The 19,715-nt window shown below is 41.5% G+C and overlaps 1 protein-coding gene across 1 annotated transcript in view; it reads right to left on the bottom strand.

The window, feature by feature from the left end:
- Nucleotides 1-19,715, bottom strand: part of LOC139697534 (1-acylglycerol-3-phosphate O-acyltransferase Pnpla3-like) — a 56,617-nt gene that overhangs the window by 8,307 nt on the left and 28,595 nt on the right. The window contains exons 2-7 of the mRNA XM_071596264.1: nt 10,647-10,759; nt 5,000-5,119; nt 3,257-3,445; nt 2,760-2,843; nt 2,485-2,661; nt 1,914-2,089 (exon numbers count right to left, since the gene is read on the bottom strand). Of these exons, the coding sequence (XP_071452365.1) occupies nt 1,914-2,089; nt 2,485-2,661; nt 2,760-2,843; nt 3,257-3,445; nt 5,000-5,119; nt 10,647-10,759 (859 nt within the window). The remainder of the gene's footprint in view (nt 1-1,913; nt 2,090-2,484; nt 2,662-2,759; nt 2,844-3,256; nt 3,446-4,999; nt 5,120-10,646; nt 10,760-19,715) is intronic.

The raw sequence follows: 19,715 nt of genomic DNA, 5'->3' as shown, positions 1-19,715 counted from the left end.
AATCATCATACTTAATAATATGCACCTGCAATTTTAAAGAATTCACATTCAAAGAGAATTAAGACTCCAGAGCACTCCGCTCAAAAACACAGAAAGTACACACACACAGAGAGTTACGAGCACAGAAGATGGCAAGCAGACAAGTGCAATTGACCAGAGGAAGCCTGGCAGTTTGACCAGATGGAGGTCAGGATGAATATCCCACAGTCATAAGGAATATACTGAAACATTACCTTATCTGAGGTCAATATACATTTCAGTGGGGTGTTGAGGGGGTGGGCATTTACTGATAGAAGGAAAAATTGGCAAAACTCTCTACTTTGAATTTTTAACAGACTACAGTGACCATTTGAAACATCGATCATAAACCCACTATTTTACTTCACCGAATTATAGGAAGCTTTTGAAATTATGAATTTTTTTTTATTGTTTTTTAAAAGTGTTCATTAAATTTTGGAAAAATTACAATCAATTTATTTACATATTATATTGCCATCATTGCTTAAATGCTATCATCAGCCTCAATCAATCATTAATGAACATTAGACCTGAATAACTAAAATTGTTTGAAATGTCCAAAAACTTCTGCACCTTAACACTGAAAACTAAATTATTTTTTAGGAACGGCACAGTATTCTATAGATTATACATGCAAAATAAATGATTTCCTTTAATAAATTCAGTGACATTTGATTCTCTTGATTCATATGATGTATTTTGGTTTGCAAGATAATTCACATTAATATTCTCTCTTACATTTGTGATGCCTTGCTTGAAGATTGAGAATCCCACTCATTAGAAATTAATCAATTCAAGCATCACAGACAGTGTTTTTTTTCACTGTAATCATTATTATCTACATCTATCTAAAATCATGATTCATCTATATGTTTCTTAGTCACAAGTCGCAAAAATGACAAATTAAAATATCCAAATTGAAAGTAATTTATTTCCATAGTGTTCGTGACACTAAGAGTTTTGCCAAACTTATGGAAATGAGTGGAAAATGAAGCCAGACCTTCCCCCTCGTCAACCCCACTTGACTCTGCTTGCTCACCTTCCTTCTGCCGAGGCCGCTGCTTCTATTTCTAGTCGATGTTTGTAGCTCAGATGCGGTGCGAGGGAACCAGCACAGCCACATGCCAACTGTCTCCTTACCCAATATTTTCGCCTGTCTAGATTCCCAAATACAACCGAGTGCCTCTGCACCATGTCTGCACCAATGAGGCTATATAGTATTGGGTGAAGGGACCCATGCATTTAGTAGGTAAATGTTTTCAATTGGATAAGGGCTGACACTTAAAATTATTATTATTAGCATATATCAAATTCAAATAAATAGGTGTGTCATGTCAATGGATTTGATTATATTATCAATAGCATGAAAACGTTTGTTACTTCTTACTATTAAGGGGTATGTCACCATTCTTTTTTTAAGTATGGAGCATGGCTATTACATTACAAGAGCAATAAAAAGTCAAAATGCTTTACACATATGCAAATGCTTGCAATGGAAGCATACCAGTGAAACTCAATATATTCCATGCAATGAAAGTAAGCATTCAATTTCCAAGGAAACCAGAATGAGGATAAACTAATTGAAATCAGCAATTACCTAGTCAATAGATAAGGAAAGCAAATTTAACCAGGTGTAACTAATATCATGCAATAAATGTTAAGGTGGGTAAGTGTTAATCATAAATAAGTTAGGTGTTAATTTCATGCCATATACATATTTTTATGAGTAAATCACAACCAGGTCTTCTGTGAAAGCTTCAAATATAAAATACACTAGGAACAAATTACGAAATGCATGAGAGTGATCAATGTGAATTAGATAATTACTTTTCTTAAAGATAAAAGAACTGGCTTTCACAGCTAATTGCCCAGAAGAGATAAAACCATGAACCTACTTTGTGTACGTTGCATAAACGATGTCTGCGGGCAAGATACACGGGAGGCTGAGAATGGATAGGATTTTCATCCCTCTGTGCTTGAATACCCAATTGATTATTCCCTTATTGGCAGAATCAATAGCCTCTTGGAAGATAGTCATCACAGTATCTGGAAGGTTAGCAACTAATGCTTCCTAATGGACAAAAATCAAAATAAATATTAAATAGGATTATCAATTACTTTTATTAGCATTCTAAAAACAAAGAAAAGTTCTTTTATTTGAACAAAAAAATGTGAAATTTTGCCCTAACAATATTTACAAAGATTAAACTTTCTGAAAACATTATTATCGCGAATTTCCGAGAGGTCAGATAGTCACTTGACCGTGATATTATATACACTCTTCCGAACTCTATTGAAAAAGACTGTGGAATGAAATCCTTCTATGACTGATCATACTTTCATTGATAAATTCAATAGCACTTAATAATTTGCTTCATTCAGAATTGATAAATAATTATTACTTCCTGAAAGACTATCAGGTGAGCAACTCAAAATATCTAAATTATGATTCCAAAGAACTCGTACCTGCCGCTGCTGTTTGCATTCACAGCACTGGGGATCAAAGTCAAAATTCTCATCAAGAGTTTCTGACATTGTGAAAGTTGACTGTACAGCTAAGCACCTCGTGCAATTAATTAAATTATTCCTATGTAAGAACCTAAGGGCATCATCAAAGCCTTGCTTACACATGTTGGAAAGCACCTAGAAAAAAAAAAGAAATGTTTATTCACTTCATCAATTCTAATTTACAACAAACATCAGACAAAATTACTGAAAAAATTCAAGGGAGGAAAACTTACCTCCGGCTTTGGTGGAAAAAGAATTCTGGTAAACCTATAAATATTTTGCCTCGATAATTCAATACTGGTGTTTGCTACATTTACCTGGGAATGGAATGAACAAATATTTTCAGGCATTAACACAATTTATGTCATTAATGACTATGTTTAATACTACAATTATTTATTTTCTCAAATTAAATGTCAAAGGTAACGTATTCAGAGAATTACATTAATAGCTTGCAGTTGCATTTAAAACAAATATATTAGCAAAGTAGGCAGATACGAACTCTAATTATGACATGACTTTCAACAATTTAAAAGTGCCAAATCTATCATCTAATAATGAAAGGTCAATTGCAATTGTTGGTTATAATAAGCCAAAGAAGTTATCCACAGCATTGCAACATGAAATGCAGTCAATCATGAAATTAATACTTTATCTGATGAAAATAAAATAATAAATCAGTAAATTTCAGCAATTTGATGAAAATAAAGGGAGGAGGATGGCTGCTCACATGGAATAGTTGGGAGGAGAGGTCCCGAGGGCAAATGTCACTCTCTCCACAAAATGGAGAGACTGTGATTGTGTTCTCATCCAAAGTTGGTAAGTTGTTGCTGAAACCACCGTCCATGTACCTAACACCATGGAAGCGGGGTGGTAAGATCCCGGAAAACATTGGAATGAAGGAACTAGCGAGAAGGGCCTGGAATATAAGGAATAAATATTAGAAAGGTTAAATTTGAACACAGCAGACTTTGTCACATGAAATGATTAGATTGAATAATGCTAGGAAAACAAACATAAAGGCTTCATTTCCAGTTAACGAAAGGTAAGTGGATGCAGTGCACCAGAAATTGGATACATGTATATGTTTGGCATTTAAGGACATTTGTTTTAATGACTTAAGTTTGAAGCATTCGGTTATAGATACTGTTTCACACTGAATAGCTTTGGTTAGATAATTTAAAACTGTTAAAAGCAATGTGGGAGGACCGCCATATTCAATAACTCTGGGAGACTGGTAATTAAAAGATCAAAAAAAATTATTTTTTACAACGCCAGCAATGGAATTCATTTTTTATTACTAGGGAAAGCTTTTATGTCTAAAGCTATGAACCTGAGAAGAGACGGGGGTATATTGAAAGCATTTTAACTTTTTGCTGTGCCGGAGTTAGCAATTTAACAAAATATTTATCCTTCAAATTACAGGGCAAGTAAAGTTTTTGAACCCTAACTATCAATAACGATGATCGCAAATTGTTTTCTAGTTGAGCATTTAAACTCAGCACTGAAGAGGCCATGAGAATGTCTTGATGCTGCCCGATGTAATGCTGCCTTCTTTTTGTCATGGAAGTAATATTAAATTGGTGGCACGCAAGTTTTGCGGCAGTGGGTAGGAACTCTCTCTATGATTCACAACAACCACACCTTCCACGTGATATCACATGACTACAACGTGAGTCGAGGTAAGTTGTTTGTTGCACTCTTACTCTTGAGAGCAGAAAAAATGATGTTACTTTCCCTCTTCCATCTCTCACATTCCCCACTCACACATTTCAAAAACCAATCATTAGCAACAGGCCTGCTGAGGCAATCTATTTTAATAACTCCACATGGCAAGCATCAACAACTTATTCATTTAGCCCCAATGAATATGTCTAAGCCAAACCCCAATCTGAAGATTCATTGACAGCTGGTTGTAGTTGTGTAATTCCTACTTCTACAGCGTTAACTCATAGCAAACAGACAACAGCAAGCTAAACAAAAAGATTAAAAAATAAAACGTTCAATTGTATTGCCGGGAAACTGTTGGAATGAATTAAAAGTTACTGCAAGAGGATGGCCACTCGGGTCGGAAATAGTGTAGGGAAAAAACTGAGTTTCTTCACAAATTCTGGAAACAGGCCTTTTTTTTTAAACGTCTGGAACGAGAAACACTTCCTTTGTATCTGTGCGACTAGCTCGTGTCTGGCGTAGGCATTTGCCAAAACAGGAGGCGGCAAATGCCAACACAATAAAACATTGGAGAGAATACAGGAGGATAGACCGGCATGCCCCTCGGGGAAATTGGATAAAGGTTGCGAATTGGAATCTAGGAAATGGGTGGCCACCCTAAATTGTCTCGCACCTGGGCTGAGAGACCGTTCCCTTCTCAATTAGATCGTAGGAAGAGCGTATTTATGGTTAAAACATATGGGCAAGCAGTTCTGGGAACGAGCTAATCGGTGGAGAGCATTAGGTCAGGCGAAATTCTCACCTGAAGGAGGTCCTCCTTGCTGTTGAATTGGGATACGATCACATTTCTCCCATCGTAGACACGGGTGAGTGAGATGTGAAGCTTGCCGCTAACCCGGATATGGGCGTCCTCTGGCAAAACCTGTAGTGTAGGTCACGGGAAGGAGGGAGGGTGAAGCGAGAGAGAGAGAGGCAGGGATGAAAAAAAAGAACGAGAGTGAGTTAGTTAATCGTTTAAACAAAAATTCACCCTTCTAACTTAAGCGTACGAGGTCGGTTGCTTGGAAGATTATTGAGAAAAAGGGAAAATATTTTTTTTTGTTTCGCTTTGGCGTTGTTGCGCTGGACTGGGGAAACATTCTGATAAAAATGTTCCGTCGTCAGCGAGCAGCCATGCGATGAAGCGGTGCATCTCTGAGTAACGGTAGCTATAGGTGATGCCTGAAAGCCTTTTTTTATACACGCCGGATTCCGTAGCTTTTTCACCTCAAAAGAGTGGCGTAGGAATTCTCTATGCATCTCTTGTTGAGTAGGATGACCTCACGTAATCGATCTCTGACCACGGACGCATTTACACCTCGGCGTCGCGAGTGATTTTTTTCCGGTTCCAATCTGATATGCAGGATGAGAGTTGCTCCATCCTTGAAAAATACTTTTTTAATAGCTTCAGTAATCGATATATATCTTACAGATATAGCAACCATGTATAAACCTGTTGACGTTTCTGAATTATTTAATGAAAAATGTAAATATCAACAGCATAATATTAAATTGTGGATGACTCGATGGAGGGCTAAGGTCCCATTAAGTGCTGTGAAATTAGGGCCATGGCCGTATCTATCTCCCGTGCTGTATTCATCGACCTATCATTCACTTTTTTCACAGCTCCCGGTATTTTTTTGGCATTTCCATGGCGATGATTGAAAGTTTTGAATGGATTCTACGAAACGGGACAAGTGGGCCAATAGCGTACATATATTTTTTAAAAATTCTTGACGATGAACCGTAAAGCCGGGCCTGTAGGATTCTTAGGACGAGTTTGACCTAATTATCGATTGAATCCGATCAACTAAAGCCCTCGCAGTAACGCACGAGGCGTAATAGATTAGGATACACGTTAAGAGTTGCACAGCGCCATAAAAACCTCGACTTCAGCAAAGATGGCAGTTAATACTTCCACCACAGCTCTTCCTTTTTACCAACTCTTAGACTCTGTCCGTGTCATTTAAGATATTCATTCCAAGTATTCCACCAAATAAACGTAGGTTTTGGCTGGTCCCTAACGACTATTTCTTCTACGTATCACGAGAGCTTCCTTTTGCTTGCCCTTATATTATTCTCACTCTTCACTTCTTCGTAACTTATGCCAGTCTTCACGCTGTCAGGAAAGCATATTTTCTTCCTTCGTCTACCTCGCTCCCCAACGTTTTCCCCCTATCAACATCCCGACATCATTCCGTTGGCAGCTTCACCGTAAATACTGCATAACTGTGAGACAATCCACCGCTGCGTTTCCCATAATTGCTTAAGTCAGGAGAGAGAGAGAGAGAGGGAGGGAGGGAGAGATAATCCTTCACCCAATGCGTTAATTCCTTCACACGCGAGAAGAGGGGAGTGGACGGAGTGGCGCAGGTTCAACAGGTGGCCTTGACAGTTACCTAACTCCCCCTCCCCTACATGTCTCCCCTCAGCCCCTTCCTTTGCCCTCCCAACTCGGTCATCGTCTCCCGAATGTAAAACCAGCCAGCGAGGCTTCCCCCCCCCCCACGTCTCTCTTATCAGACATTTGGAATCTCGCGCCTAAACCAAGTCTTGGATTACAGGAAAAAATTAATGGAACGAACAACATGGGCCGGAAATGTAGGTCAGGTAATATTTGTGTACGGCGGGAAATGTGTCTCGAAATGAAAGCGAAAAAAAATAATAAGCATACAGTTCGCGTCGGCATTTTCGCACACTTCACGTGCTAATTCAGCGAGAGACGAGACTTGGGGCGGGGGATGTTTCACGCGTGGTCGGCTGAATTAATGCGAGGGTGGGCGATGCGCGTGCTGTCTTCCAATGCGAAGCAGGCTCCCCACGCGGACTCACCCTTTCAGATGAGGGGGGCGAGGGCTGATGTAAGATTAGCACCGAGGATAATAATAGCGTTAGAGCGGTGAACCCCAAAAGACTGCGGAGCCGCGACTCTCTGGAGAAGGCGATGAAAATCAGGGAGGGGAACAGAATTAAAAAATAACACCAATTTTTAAATTATAAAACTATATCTCTCACGGAAAGGTGCCGGATTGACTGGCAATGTTTGGCTGATCTAAGTCCTTATACTGAATTTTATTCGTTATTCTATTTTCTTATTTGTTTTATTCGTTATTCTATTTTTTTAAATTAGCACTAATTTTATTCGGTATTCCTATTTAAAAAACATGTTTACTATAAAAAAAACTAGTTTCATGATTCCGCATTGAGTAAACACGTATAAACCGATTTTTACACCAAACGGGGCTGCCTGAATGCAATATGAATCAAGAACACGTTATGCTGTCGCTTAATGTTTCGATGCCGAAATGAGAAAGACGTTACGTTAAGTCCGCTGTACTAAAAAATACCAACAGGAGGAAAAATTAGCAGTAGTTCAATGAACAATAGGTTATTCACAGTCGACTTTGTATACATTTTTTTAGATTTTTCAAGAGCTCAAGGGGTAGAGAATGAATATATTTCAGGAGAAATTTTACTCGACTGATTTCTATTGTCATAAACATGAAAATAACTACTTGATATTTTCCTTCCATGGATTCTTGTGTTGAGTACCTTCGCCCAGCTCTTTCGGCCTCATATTTTTCACGACGCCCATCTTCAAATAACGCGCCTAACATCTGCTACATTACTCCCTACCCAATGAGGCTGCGAGCCAGAGGAAAAAACTCAACTACGTATTATCGATGGCGACGTCGCGCTGATTGTGATGTTTGAAACCCAGCGATAAGGCCGCAACAAATAAGTTTCCCGGGCCGGGACCAATGAAGAGATAAAGCGAAGGCGGAATTCACCGAACCCCTAAGGAGGTCCTCCGTGGGGGTAAACAACGTAAAGAGCGCACACGCCCCTTCCCTGGGAGAAGATAAGGCCAAGTGACCACGTATCAAGGGTGTCGGAAGGACACAGCCGGGGGTGTGTGGGAGGGGTGTGTCTGAGGCCGGTGGATGGGGGGCTGCACGATGACTAGATTCTTATTAAGGATACGCTCGGGTACGCTCATAGACAGAAGATTTCTCTATTTACTCTAGTCAAATAGCGTGACTACGTACGTGTACATACGTAAATACCACAAAACACGCGAGCTTGGAATGACAAAGCCAAAGGAAAATTTACGAAGGCTTTTGGTGGTGACTACATTAGGCTATAAGCGAGGTTTAGGTTTCTTAGTCCCCTCAAAGTGATTCAGCCCAGTCAGAGAACATAAAAGAATTCGCCGAAATCCCATTGACAGTGACATTATATTTAATGGTAAAGGTTTTCGGCAATTTACTTGATTTTTGTCACAATGCAGTCAGTCACTGCGCGAGGGTTAAATTCGGAGGAGCAATGCTAAACTATTTCATAATGGTAGAGAAGGTGACCTGAATCTCGATTAATTTACATCACCACTAATTACGAAGCTCCCGGGTAGACTGAATAAAATTTGCCGTTAATAGTCGTTGGGACTAGATCCCTCTTAATGGAATGGTCAGCGCGGTCATTTTCTTTTTCTTTCGACCGAGAAACGCAATAATGGAAAACGATATTATTCACAAAGGGAGACAAAATGTTCAAATTTCATTAATTTGACAGAGATGCCTAGAATTTTTGCACAGTTAAAACTATGGAAACTTGTGACTCCGCCACTGTTTTTAATCAATAATTATTTATAATTATTACGCATTGATTATGAATGACTCGGATATATCGTATATCCCAATTGATATATCGCCACACAACACGCTATCCCAGCAGGGTTGCTGTAGGATAGGAAGCGGAAGTCAAAATGTCGCAAAGTGTTTATCACGCAGAAAGTGGCAGGAGGAGTTAAGGAATAGGGGGTGGGAAGGAAACGCGAAGGTTTGGTCGGGGGGGGGGAATGGGGGGGGGCTCCCGCTGCGCCGATAAGGCCGATTCGGATCGTACGATTCCTCTCTCGCGTTTAGTCGAGGCGCGACGGATAAGGGAAGATGGATTTGCGGTCATGTGTGCGCATATTCAACATAGAGACGTAGATTAATGCCTAGCTTCCTTCCAAGTAAGATTAGGAAATGAATGAAGGGTCGGGATGGGCCTCGTTTGGGGTTCATCTCCGGAGCAACCCCTCCTCCTAACGGCACGGAAGGGAGATAATGCTCCAGCGAATGAATGAGTAGTTGCGAAAATCGACAGGTAGTACCAGTTTTTGTACCTCTGTCATCTCTCAAGTAGTCATTGCTCACACCTGATTTCTGTGAATGACGATTCATAGCAAATGATTCCATTAATATCCAAAATACTAATATATATATATATATATATATATATATATATATATATATATATATATATATAAAATTGAAGAGGGACTTAATATAGAGTAGGATGCTGGATTTTGTGTTTTGTTAGGAGTCACTAAATGTTTTATTTTGTAGCTTTGTCCATCCAAAAACCTACCTTAACCGGTAATTACCTAATAATAATAATATAATTACGCAGAGAGGATTGACAAATGATAAAAGTCGTCTTCATAAAATTTCCGAAGACAATGATATAACTTGTTACAACAATTGTGACAGTGTCTTCCCCCACTTTCTTGGCGAAAAGAACAATAGGTACCGAGGGAGTTCAGTGGTGAACACCAAGCCAAGCAAGTAGGGTCTGTCGGCTGCCAAAAAGCGAGACTCTTGGCTTCCCAAACGGTCGGGGGATCACCAACGGGTATATTTGGAGCAATACCAAGTACCTGGGAAGGTCAACTAAAGCATTTCCCCGTCACTTTCTTTTTCGTGAACCGAAACTCACTAAGAAGCAAACCTCGATCAGCGAAAAAAAGCATCTTTTTTGCGGATTGAAAAAAAGATGTCACATTAAAAGGTGAAAAGTCGTCGAAGGGACAATATGCACTTACACGAAACGTTTAGAGATGGATTTTATCGATGGTTTTTTTTGTTATGCAGTTATTTATTTGCGGGATAAACACTTCGAAGCTTAGTCACCACGCAATTCCGCGTCATGCAAAGGATTTTCCATAGCTAGAATGCCCGAATGCGAATTAAAACAATTCCCAGGGCTTGGATTTCCTCCAAACTTCCCTTCCGTTATTGTTTGGTTAAAATTATAATAATATATAATATTATCGCTCGATGCGGAACGCATGTCTGTAGGAGCAGAAAACCTTTTCTGCCCCAGGCAATGGATTCATCACGCGGGCGCGGCTGGCGGTCATGACGCTCCGGAGGATGACCTTCACTGGCGGCTGAAATAAGTGGCGCCCGTGAATGCTGCGGAGGCCCGCGAGGAACGAGTTATTCAAATATCTTTCGCGAGCTTCACTGGGAAGTGTCAAAAGTGCATCTCAGCGGTTCGAATTTGGGCAATGCGAGATTGAGTCGAACGTAGCGAGTGAGTGCGGCGGACGCGAAGGGAAAACAGAGAGGCGTTCAACTTACCTTCTCCAATCCTTCCAGAAGTACATTCTGCACGTTGAACGAAGGGCTGAAAGGTCCTAAAGTTTTGGATCGAGCCTCGGTGACCACCCTGAGGACATCGCTAGTAATCTCCCCTGAAAAGATAAAAGTGACAACGCATGAGTCGAAACACTTGTCTTTCGTCCATCACCTCCAAAAGAACATGCAGAAACATTATTTCTTAGACTAATTTCGAGACGCAGTAATGATCTTGGATAAGGCGAAGAAGTCCTACGCCTTGTTTTAAGCAGTACACAACGTCGTCTCAAGTTATTGAAACCGCATCTTGCATTTTTATTCCCAAATTCTTATTTTATGCTTCCATATGAGTATTGCACATAAATATGCTTGACCCAATCCCCAGACAATGATAACCTTAGAGTATCTTGGATGAGAGCCGGATAACAGTTCATGTCAGCAGGTAAACACTACGTCTTACGAAATTCCAATGATCTGGAGAATTTTACATGGAATGCCAAGTCGATAACATCGGATGAAGTATTTTTTCTTACCGATCATAAGTATCAGCCAACAGGGAGTGAGTGGTATGTTGAACAGTATCAATTCCCCGAGCACCTACGTCAATTCAGGCATGAAACAAAGCATAAATATAATATATATTATATATCATATATAATATATATTTTATACATAAATAGGTCGCGGTAGTCTAGGGAGTAGGGCGTTGGATTGCTGGCCGGAGGGCCCCGGGTTCGATTCCTGGGCAAGGCACTCTGGGCACCCGCAGCTCCACACAAGCTAGTGTTTTTTTCGGGTACCAGGTCTTCCTGGGAAACCATAACCGGCACAGGGAAAGGAACTGGCTGTGTGAATTTTCACACGCCGAATAGGGCTTCGTACTGGGTGAACTCTACCATCACCTACTAAACCGACCTTCGGGTTGATTACTGTGTTTATGGTTATATATATATATATATATATATATATATATATATATATATATATATATATAATGAGATATTAGGTGACTATTCAAAATCCACCTCGTGTCCGGAAAAATTATTAACCAAGCCGAAGAAGTGCTAGCACGCGCGTTCAGACATGACCTTCCACACGTTGCGAAGCACTGGGTCACATTCCTGCGCGGGTGACGTAATCTGCAAATGCTCTCTGCCCGCACTACGCAATCGGGGCAAGCAGTTTTCGCAGAAACGTATGCACACGGTTTTCCAGAATGTTCAATACGTAGATAGAGTACGACTAAATACAAGCCGTAGATTAAAAATTCGCACATTTGCAGGATAGAACGATCACTTAACAGGTGTGGTGACCTACGTAACTGCATTCTCAAGTCAAGGTCCAGGGTTCGAACTCCAGCGGTTACGGAAATTAAATCGATATCCCGATCCCTAATTGGCGTGCACTGTGCCCATCGAGTTTGATTGTAAACTGAGTAGCCATTTTTATTAGAAGGGTATTATGGCGACACTCTAGGTTTGGGTGGAACACTCTCAACTACGAGTCAATTTTTTTTCTCGAATCCATGACTTGACAGTTTCCTTCACTTCATTGTCCGAGTTTTGATGATTACCCTTGAGGTATCTCTTGAGTTGAGGAAACAAATCAAAATGGCAAGGCACAAGATCGGGGGAATAAGTAGGGTTTTGTTTGTTCTCGTCTGTGAGACGGCGTGGTACCCACAGATTTTACGGTTTCCCAATTGTTCAATAATGAAGCCAACACATTCCTTGGATATTCCAAAATGGTTTGCGATACGCTTTTGAGTGATTCGCTGGTCATTTTGAATCAAATCTTCGACGAGTTTGCGATGTTTATCGTCTGTGGCAGTGATCGGGCTTTCGCTGTGTGTTTCATCAACAATTATGGCTTTTCCAGGCTCGTAACCACGAAATGTTACTACCCATCGAATAACAGTAGACCTATCAACAGCATCGACACCATAAAAAGGCTTCAAATGATGATGAATCTCATTAGGAGTCACTTTTACAGCAGGTAAATATTCGATAGCAGCACGCCGTTTAACTTGCGTTGTCATAGCACTTGAACACGTCTAAATACTTCCGCTTCTGAAAATACACTGGAGGAATGTAACGATCTCAAACCTACACATGCGTGTTGAGGGGGAATGTTACTTCCACATGCCACCAGGATTGCTTTTGAAGGTCATTTCGTACGTGGTCTACAAGCATGTGTGCGTTATTTTTCGGCCTACCCTCGTACATTCGGACTAGTGATTTTGCGGATATCGGATCTTCCTGAGAAAACGCATGCTGCTCATGGAAAGGAACTGTCCCTTGGGTTTACACTCCGGATAGGGGCTTAGTACGGCACGGACCCAGTGCTCACCTAACGACCCAACCTTCGCGTCGATTGTTTTGATGTAGAGTCGAGAGATTAAAGTGAATCTTCAAAGAGAAAAATGCATACGGGAATCCCACCGTTGAGATGGAAATAATGAAGTAACTCATCCGATCATTTTTTTTCATATGATCGCACGAGGGATTAAAAGGCCCTTAAAGTTCGATACAGGCGATAAATATGAAAAGCGGCCAAAGATCGAATCACACGAGTGACTAGCTATTCCAGACATGCGAGACACGTAATCGCGACGTTGCGACACGGCATTTGGTGGCCAATGCGATCCACGCTCGCCGGGGACGGGGTTACAGTCCCCCGGGCGCACTCTCCCTGCTCTCTCGCCCCCCCCCCTCCCCCCCCCCCCCCGACTTCGCTTCACGGCGGAGAGACGCAAGTAGCAACGCGCGTTTCTGCCACGCGGTGCGCATAGTTACTGACCGTTGCTCTCAACGCCCTCCAGCCTCTTGCAACTCGCAAATGGTGCTCCCATTGCAATGCACTCACTCGTTTCGACTGGCACTATCATTATTTTCCTGGGGTCCAAAGACGGTTTAGGTCATTTTCCTGCAACCATTTCAAACTTGATGGACGCAGTCGCAACCCATCTACGTAGCGGAGACGAAAGCCTAGTCTCGGGAATTTATTTTGGAAAATCGATCGCTCCTAATTAAAATTTTGAAGTTATTTCTACTTGGTTTAATGGAAAAATTAAAACGCACGTAACTACTCCATCAGTTTTTGTTTCTCTAACGCATTGATGATTTTAAAAAGTCGCCAATTCACTGATTTCATTCGAAAATATAATTCAAGGCCTCCACGGAAAGATGAATTTGTACGCAGGGGGCAGCCGTAATTACACCCCTGTTGAATTCCACGGCATTCCCCCATGATCTTTTCATATTTCAAGGGCGTCTGATAAACCTGGAAGTCAACAGGGGATGGATGCAGCTGGAGATCATCAAAGTGAGACCGCGATGACGAATGTGAATGATGACCTTCGCCCCGGTTACGGCATGTGCACCTCCTGCACTCCATCGAAAGTGCAACTTCTTGAGAAGGAAATTTATCTAATTGAGGAAAAAAACGGAGCAGCTTGCGTTATGAACTTTGGTTCCAACCGTGTCTCGCCTCTTTTTATTGCAGAGAGATAATAAAACTCGATGGAATTCGCGGCGATGGTGATGGTGTGCACCCGTGGAGTGGGATGGTGATCGGACGTGGGGCTATCTGAAAAGATTTGGACGGGTGGTGACATATCGAACGGGATTAAACTCAGGATGTGGTGTCATCTGCATACACAAAGGCATTACAGTGCTATCTTCGCAAGATAATTCAACAATCGAGAAACCTTTAACAAGATTACGTGGCTTTGAGCTTTGGCCAGCGCCCTTAATGACAAATTGATTTATTTTTATCGATATGTTCAACGGAAGATAAAAATACTGATGTACAAAAGTTATATTTTCTGTTGCTAAGACAAGTTCAATGAAAATGTGCAATGCAGATATACTCTATAATAAAACCATAAACACAGCGATCAACCCGAAGGTCGGTTTAGAAGGTGATGGTAGAGTTCACCCAGTACTAAGCCCTATACGGCTTGTGAAATTCACACATCAGGGTAGGGGGGCCAGTTCCTTTCCCTGTGCCGGTTATGGTTTCCCTGGAAGACCTGGTACCCGAAAAATCACATAGCTTGGGTAGAGCTGCAGGTGCACAGAGAGGCTTGCCCGGGAATCGAACCCGGGACCCCTCCGGTCAGCAGTCCAACGACTACCGCGACCCGTATACTCTATAATATACCACTCCAAATGACTACAACGACCGAAGTAATGCAATTAATGCGATACCGTTGAGAATGAAACGTGTTGGGAAATATCTCCGCTTGAGTTACTCACACAAAGCTCGTTCATAGTATCAAAATTAGAAAAAGATTAATCATGAATTAGTAGCTGAGGATGGTAAAATGTAACCTAATATTCGCTCTCATAAAAGCGATTCCCTGAGTAATCAGATCTAAGAAAATTGTATTTAAGCACACCGGTAGCCGCGATTGGATTACATTAGGATATGTGGAGACGAATTTTGGAAGGTTTCCCCGTGATATCAAAAGTTAAGAAAAGTCCGAAATATCTATTAGAAGCAAAGCCAAACCAATGGTTGCTTATGGTTTTACATAAGGATATCCGCGAAAGATTTTGGAAATCACGAAAAACTAACAACTGGTTTACCTTTGATTGAGTAAGCGATTAGCTTTTATATAATCGCTGAAGTCTGGATAAATGACGCTTAGCGAAAATCTGTGGAAGCTTTTACATTACCATATACAGGACAACGTAAGACACAAAGTTATTAACCAGGTTCAAAGTCGCTAGAAAGCTACGTCTTTTCTCAATTTTCACTACGAAGGAAGTGATTCAATAAATTAGAAATACCCGAGTAATTTTTTTAAGAATTGAACAAACCAATCTTAGATGTTGCATTAGGACACCGGTTATTCAGACTGGTGAAGGTCGTTATTGCAATCGAAACGGCAACCCCATCTTAGTATTAATTAGGGGTAAACACAAAATATATAACGATATTATTCACGAGAAGACACGACAAAAAATTGTACCAATAGTAGATCACGATCGGCGATAACACCGGCCGATGTTATGTGCTCACCATTCGCACACGAAGGAGAATACTTATTCTCCGTAGGAAAAGCGTTCATTCTCTGGCACAGCGAAAGGATTTCCGCCATTGCTTCTTCCAGTGGACGGGTGGCACGAAGCGAGATCGTATGATGCATTTTCTATCCCATAATCGCATTCGGGAGGATGTTTCGTAAGCAACACAAACATGCAAACACTCGAGCGGATCATTTGACCGGAAGACTGGCAGCGATACAAACGGTAAACATATCCCCCGGCAAACAATAATTACTGTCACTCTCCGACCGAAATCGATTTCCGAGGAATACCTCTGACGGAGGTATAATCCACGTTCTGCATTTATAATATAATACATATATATGTGTGTATATATATATATACACACATATTTATACATATATACATGTATATATGTATATATATACATATATATACATAATATATATACATTAAATATATATATATATATATATATATATATATATATATATATATATATATATATATATATATATATATATATATATGCATACCCCCTCCCCGGACTACAACCTTGACGTGGTGGAAGGGCTTGTGCGTTCCGATGACCCCTAGAGCTGTACTGGCGGGAGTAATAAAAATTGCTCCTGGTAGGGTCACCCATGCCAGATAGGTCGAAGGTTAGGAGCCAGACGAAAGGTAGTCCACGCAGCGTCTGTTCCTCAGTGAGGCGGCTGCAATGGCGTCTGACCCCAGTGGGGCGGCCAGTAAGTGATGGTGTCACATTAAAAACACTATTGAGGAAGGCAACGGGAAACCACCTCAATTATCATTCCCTAGAAAAATATGATGGACAATAGAGATATTTTGAGTCCTGGCAACCACGGGGCTCGGCCCAATCGGCCGTGTGTCGTGCCCGGCAGCGGGGGAGGCAAGGCTTCCGCGGTCGTCATCCCACGAAACCCTTGCAAGGGAAAACCAGCAGCAGCAGGACAGAAGACGCAGGAGAAGAAGACCAAATTAGTTAGAATAGGAACGTGGAATGTTAGGACAATGATGAGGACGGGGAAATTGGAGAATGTTAAGCGAGAGATGGAAAGGGGAAATATAGATATTTTAGGTCTATGCGAGGTGAGATGGAAAGATAGCGGGGATTACTGGAGTGATAAGTATAGAATAATATACAGCGGTGGGGACGAGAGCCAACGAGGGGTCGCCATAGTATTAAATGAAGAGGTAGGAAGAAGCGTAGTCAACATAGAGCAGGTAACGGATAGAATACTACTAGTGGAGATAAAAGCAGAACCGACGAACTTAGTTATTATCCAGGTATACATGCCACCGAGCAACCATAAGGAAGAAGAGGTCGATAGGATATACGATCAGTTAGAGGACATGATTGCATGTGTTCCTGCAGGGAAACATTTGATAGTGATGGGGGATTGGAATGCGACAGTAGGCGAAGGAAGAGATGGTGATGAGGTGGGGGACTACGGTTTAGGCACGAGGAATGACCGCGGGGAGAAAGCAGTTGAGTTCTGCAGGAGACAGGGGTTAGTTATCACCAACACTTGGTTCAGACACCACAAAAGACGCAGGTATACATGGAAAATGCCAGGTGACTCGGGAAGATATCAGCTAGATTATATCCTGGTTAGACACAGGTTTAGGAACAGTGTGATAAATTCCCACAGCTTCCCGGGAGCGGATGCGGACTCAGACCACAATTTAGTTGTTATGAAATGTAGCGTACGTTTTAAAAAGATAAGGCAGGGGCGGCGAGTTAGAAAATGGAATGTAGAAGCATTAAATGTGTTGAAAAGAAAGGAATACAAACAGGCGGTAGAGAAAATCATGGAGGACGGTAAAGAGCTAAGTACTATTGAAGAAAAATGGGAATGTATCAAAAAAGGGTTGTCTAAAGCGGCAAAAGACACTATTGGAACCGTTAACGCTAAAAGGACTCGTAAACCATGGATCACGGATGAGATGATTACAAAAATGGATGAGCGGCGAAATTGGAAGAATATAAATACAGAATTAGGCAAAATGAAGTACAAAGAATTGAACAATAAATTGAGGCGGGCAACAAATAAAGCAAAGGAAGCATGGTGGAAGACGCAGTGCGAGAATATGGAAAGTCTGCAGAGGAAGGGGGAAATCGGTGCGCTTTACAGCATAGTTAAATCTTTATCGGGAAGTAAGAAAGGGAGATCAACGATAGCAGTTAGAGATAAGGCCGGTAAGGTAATAGTTGACGCAGGAAAGATCCAAGAGAGATGGAAGGAATATGTAGAAGACCTGTATAGTAAAGAGCTTAGACCAACAAAGTTAGACATTGAAAAGGAACATGACGTAGAGGAAGATAGCTTAGGTCCAGGCATACTAGACAATGAGATAGAAAGGGCTTTAAGGGAGATGAAACTAAATAAGGCCGTGGGGGTAGATAACATTCCCGTGGAACTTTTGAAATGCTTGGGAAAATGTGGGAGGAAGAGGCTATATGGGCTGATCCGTAGTATTTATGAGGAGGGAATCTGGCCGGAAGACTTTGTGAGATCAGTTTTAGTTCCTATTCCGAAAAAGGTAAAGGCCACGTCATGTGAGGACTATAGGACAATTAGTTTGATATCCCACGCAGCTAAGGTTGTTCTCAGGATCATAAACAAAAGGATAGAGAGTAGGGCAAATGATTACTTAGGGGATGATCAGTTTGGGTTTAGGAAGGGGAGAGGTACGCGTGATGCCATTGCAGTAATGAGATTATTAATCGAGAGGAATATAGAACACAACCAGGAGGTATTTGCCTGTTTCGTAGATTTCGAAAAAGCGTTTGATAGAGTGAATTGGGAAAAACTAATGAGTATATTGCAGAAAATAGGAATAGATTGGAGGGAAAGGAGGCTAATCCGCAACCTGTACATGTCTCAGACTGCTCAGGTGCGGGTGGGAAACGGGGAGTCAGGATGGGCAGTGTTAGGAAGGGGTGTAAGGCAGGGTTGCCCATTATCACCGTTGCTGTTCAACCTGTACGCAGAAGAAATGATCAAAGAGGCATGGGAAGAACTCGAGGTAGGAATGAAAGTGGGCGGGGAATTCGTAAAATCAGTTAGGTTTGCTGATGACCAAGCTTTAGTTTGTCAGTCAGCCAAGGGGCTGCAAGCATTGCTTAGTGAATTGGAAATTCAGTGCGACAGGTATGGGATGAGAATCAATATTAATAAAACAAAGGTTATGCGATTTTCTAGAAAGAAAAAGGGCAAGCTTAACATTAAAATAGGAGGGCAAAAGCTAGAGCAGGTAGAACAGTTTACGTATCTCGGTAGTGTTTTGGACCAACACGGTCAAAGTAGTAGGGACGTAAGGAGAAGAATTGCGCTAGGCAAAGAGGCTTTCACGAGGAGGAGGGAGTTGATGACGGGGACTTTGAGTAAGGATGTTAAGAAAAGACTCGTAAAAACTTTGATATGGAGCGTAGCTATGTACGGAGCGGAAACGTGGTCATTGAAGCAGGAGGATAGACGTAGATTGGAGGCTTTTGAAATGTGGGTGTGGAGAAGAATGGAGAAGGTGAAATGGACAGAGAAGAAAACAAATGAGGAAGTACTTGGTATGGTGGGCGAAGAGAGGGGTTTGTTGGGAGCAATCCTATGGAGGCAGGAAAAGTGGATTAAGGGGGTGTTGACCGGCAGTGGGATGTTGAAGACTGTGATAGAGGGTAGAATGTTGGGCAAAAGAGGAAAGGGAAGGAACAGGATAGGGTTGTTGGACGGGATGAAGGGAGGAAGGAAGTACTCAGAGATGAAGAGGGACCTGATATAGAGTAGGATGATTGATTTTGTGTTTTGTTAGGAGTAATAAAATATTTGTTGGTAGTTGTGTCAGTCCAAAAACCTACCTTAACCGGTAGATTACTTAAAAAAAAAAAATATGCATACCCTCCCCGGACTACAACCTTGACGTGGTGGAAGGGCTTGTGCGTTCCGATGACCCCTAGAGCTGTGCTGGCGGGAGTAATAAAAATTGCTCCTGGTAGGGTCACCCATGCCAGATAGGTCGAAGGTTAGGAGCCAGA

Source organism: Hetaerina americana, unplaced genomic scaffold (genome assembly GCF_022747635.1).
Source record: "Hetaerina americana unplaced genomic scaffold, ioHetAmer1.1.p SCAF_8, whole genome shotgun sequence".
Taxonomy (NCBI): domain Eukaryota; kingdom Metazoa; phylum Arthropoda; class Insecta; order Odonata; family Calopterygidae; genus Hetaerina; species Hetaerina americana.
The sequence above is the reverse complement of the archived record's forward strand: the minus strand, read 5'-3'. Positions and strand labels throughout refer to the sequence as shown.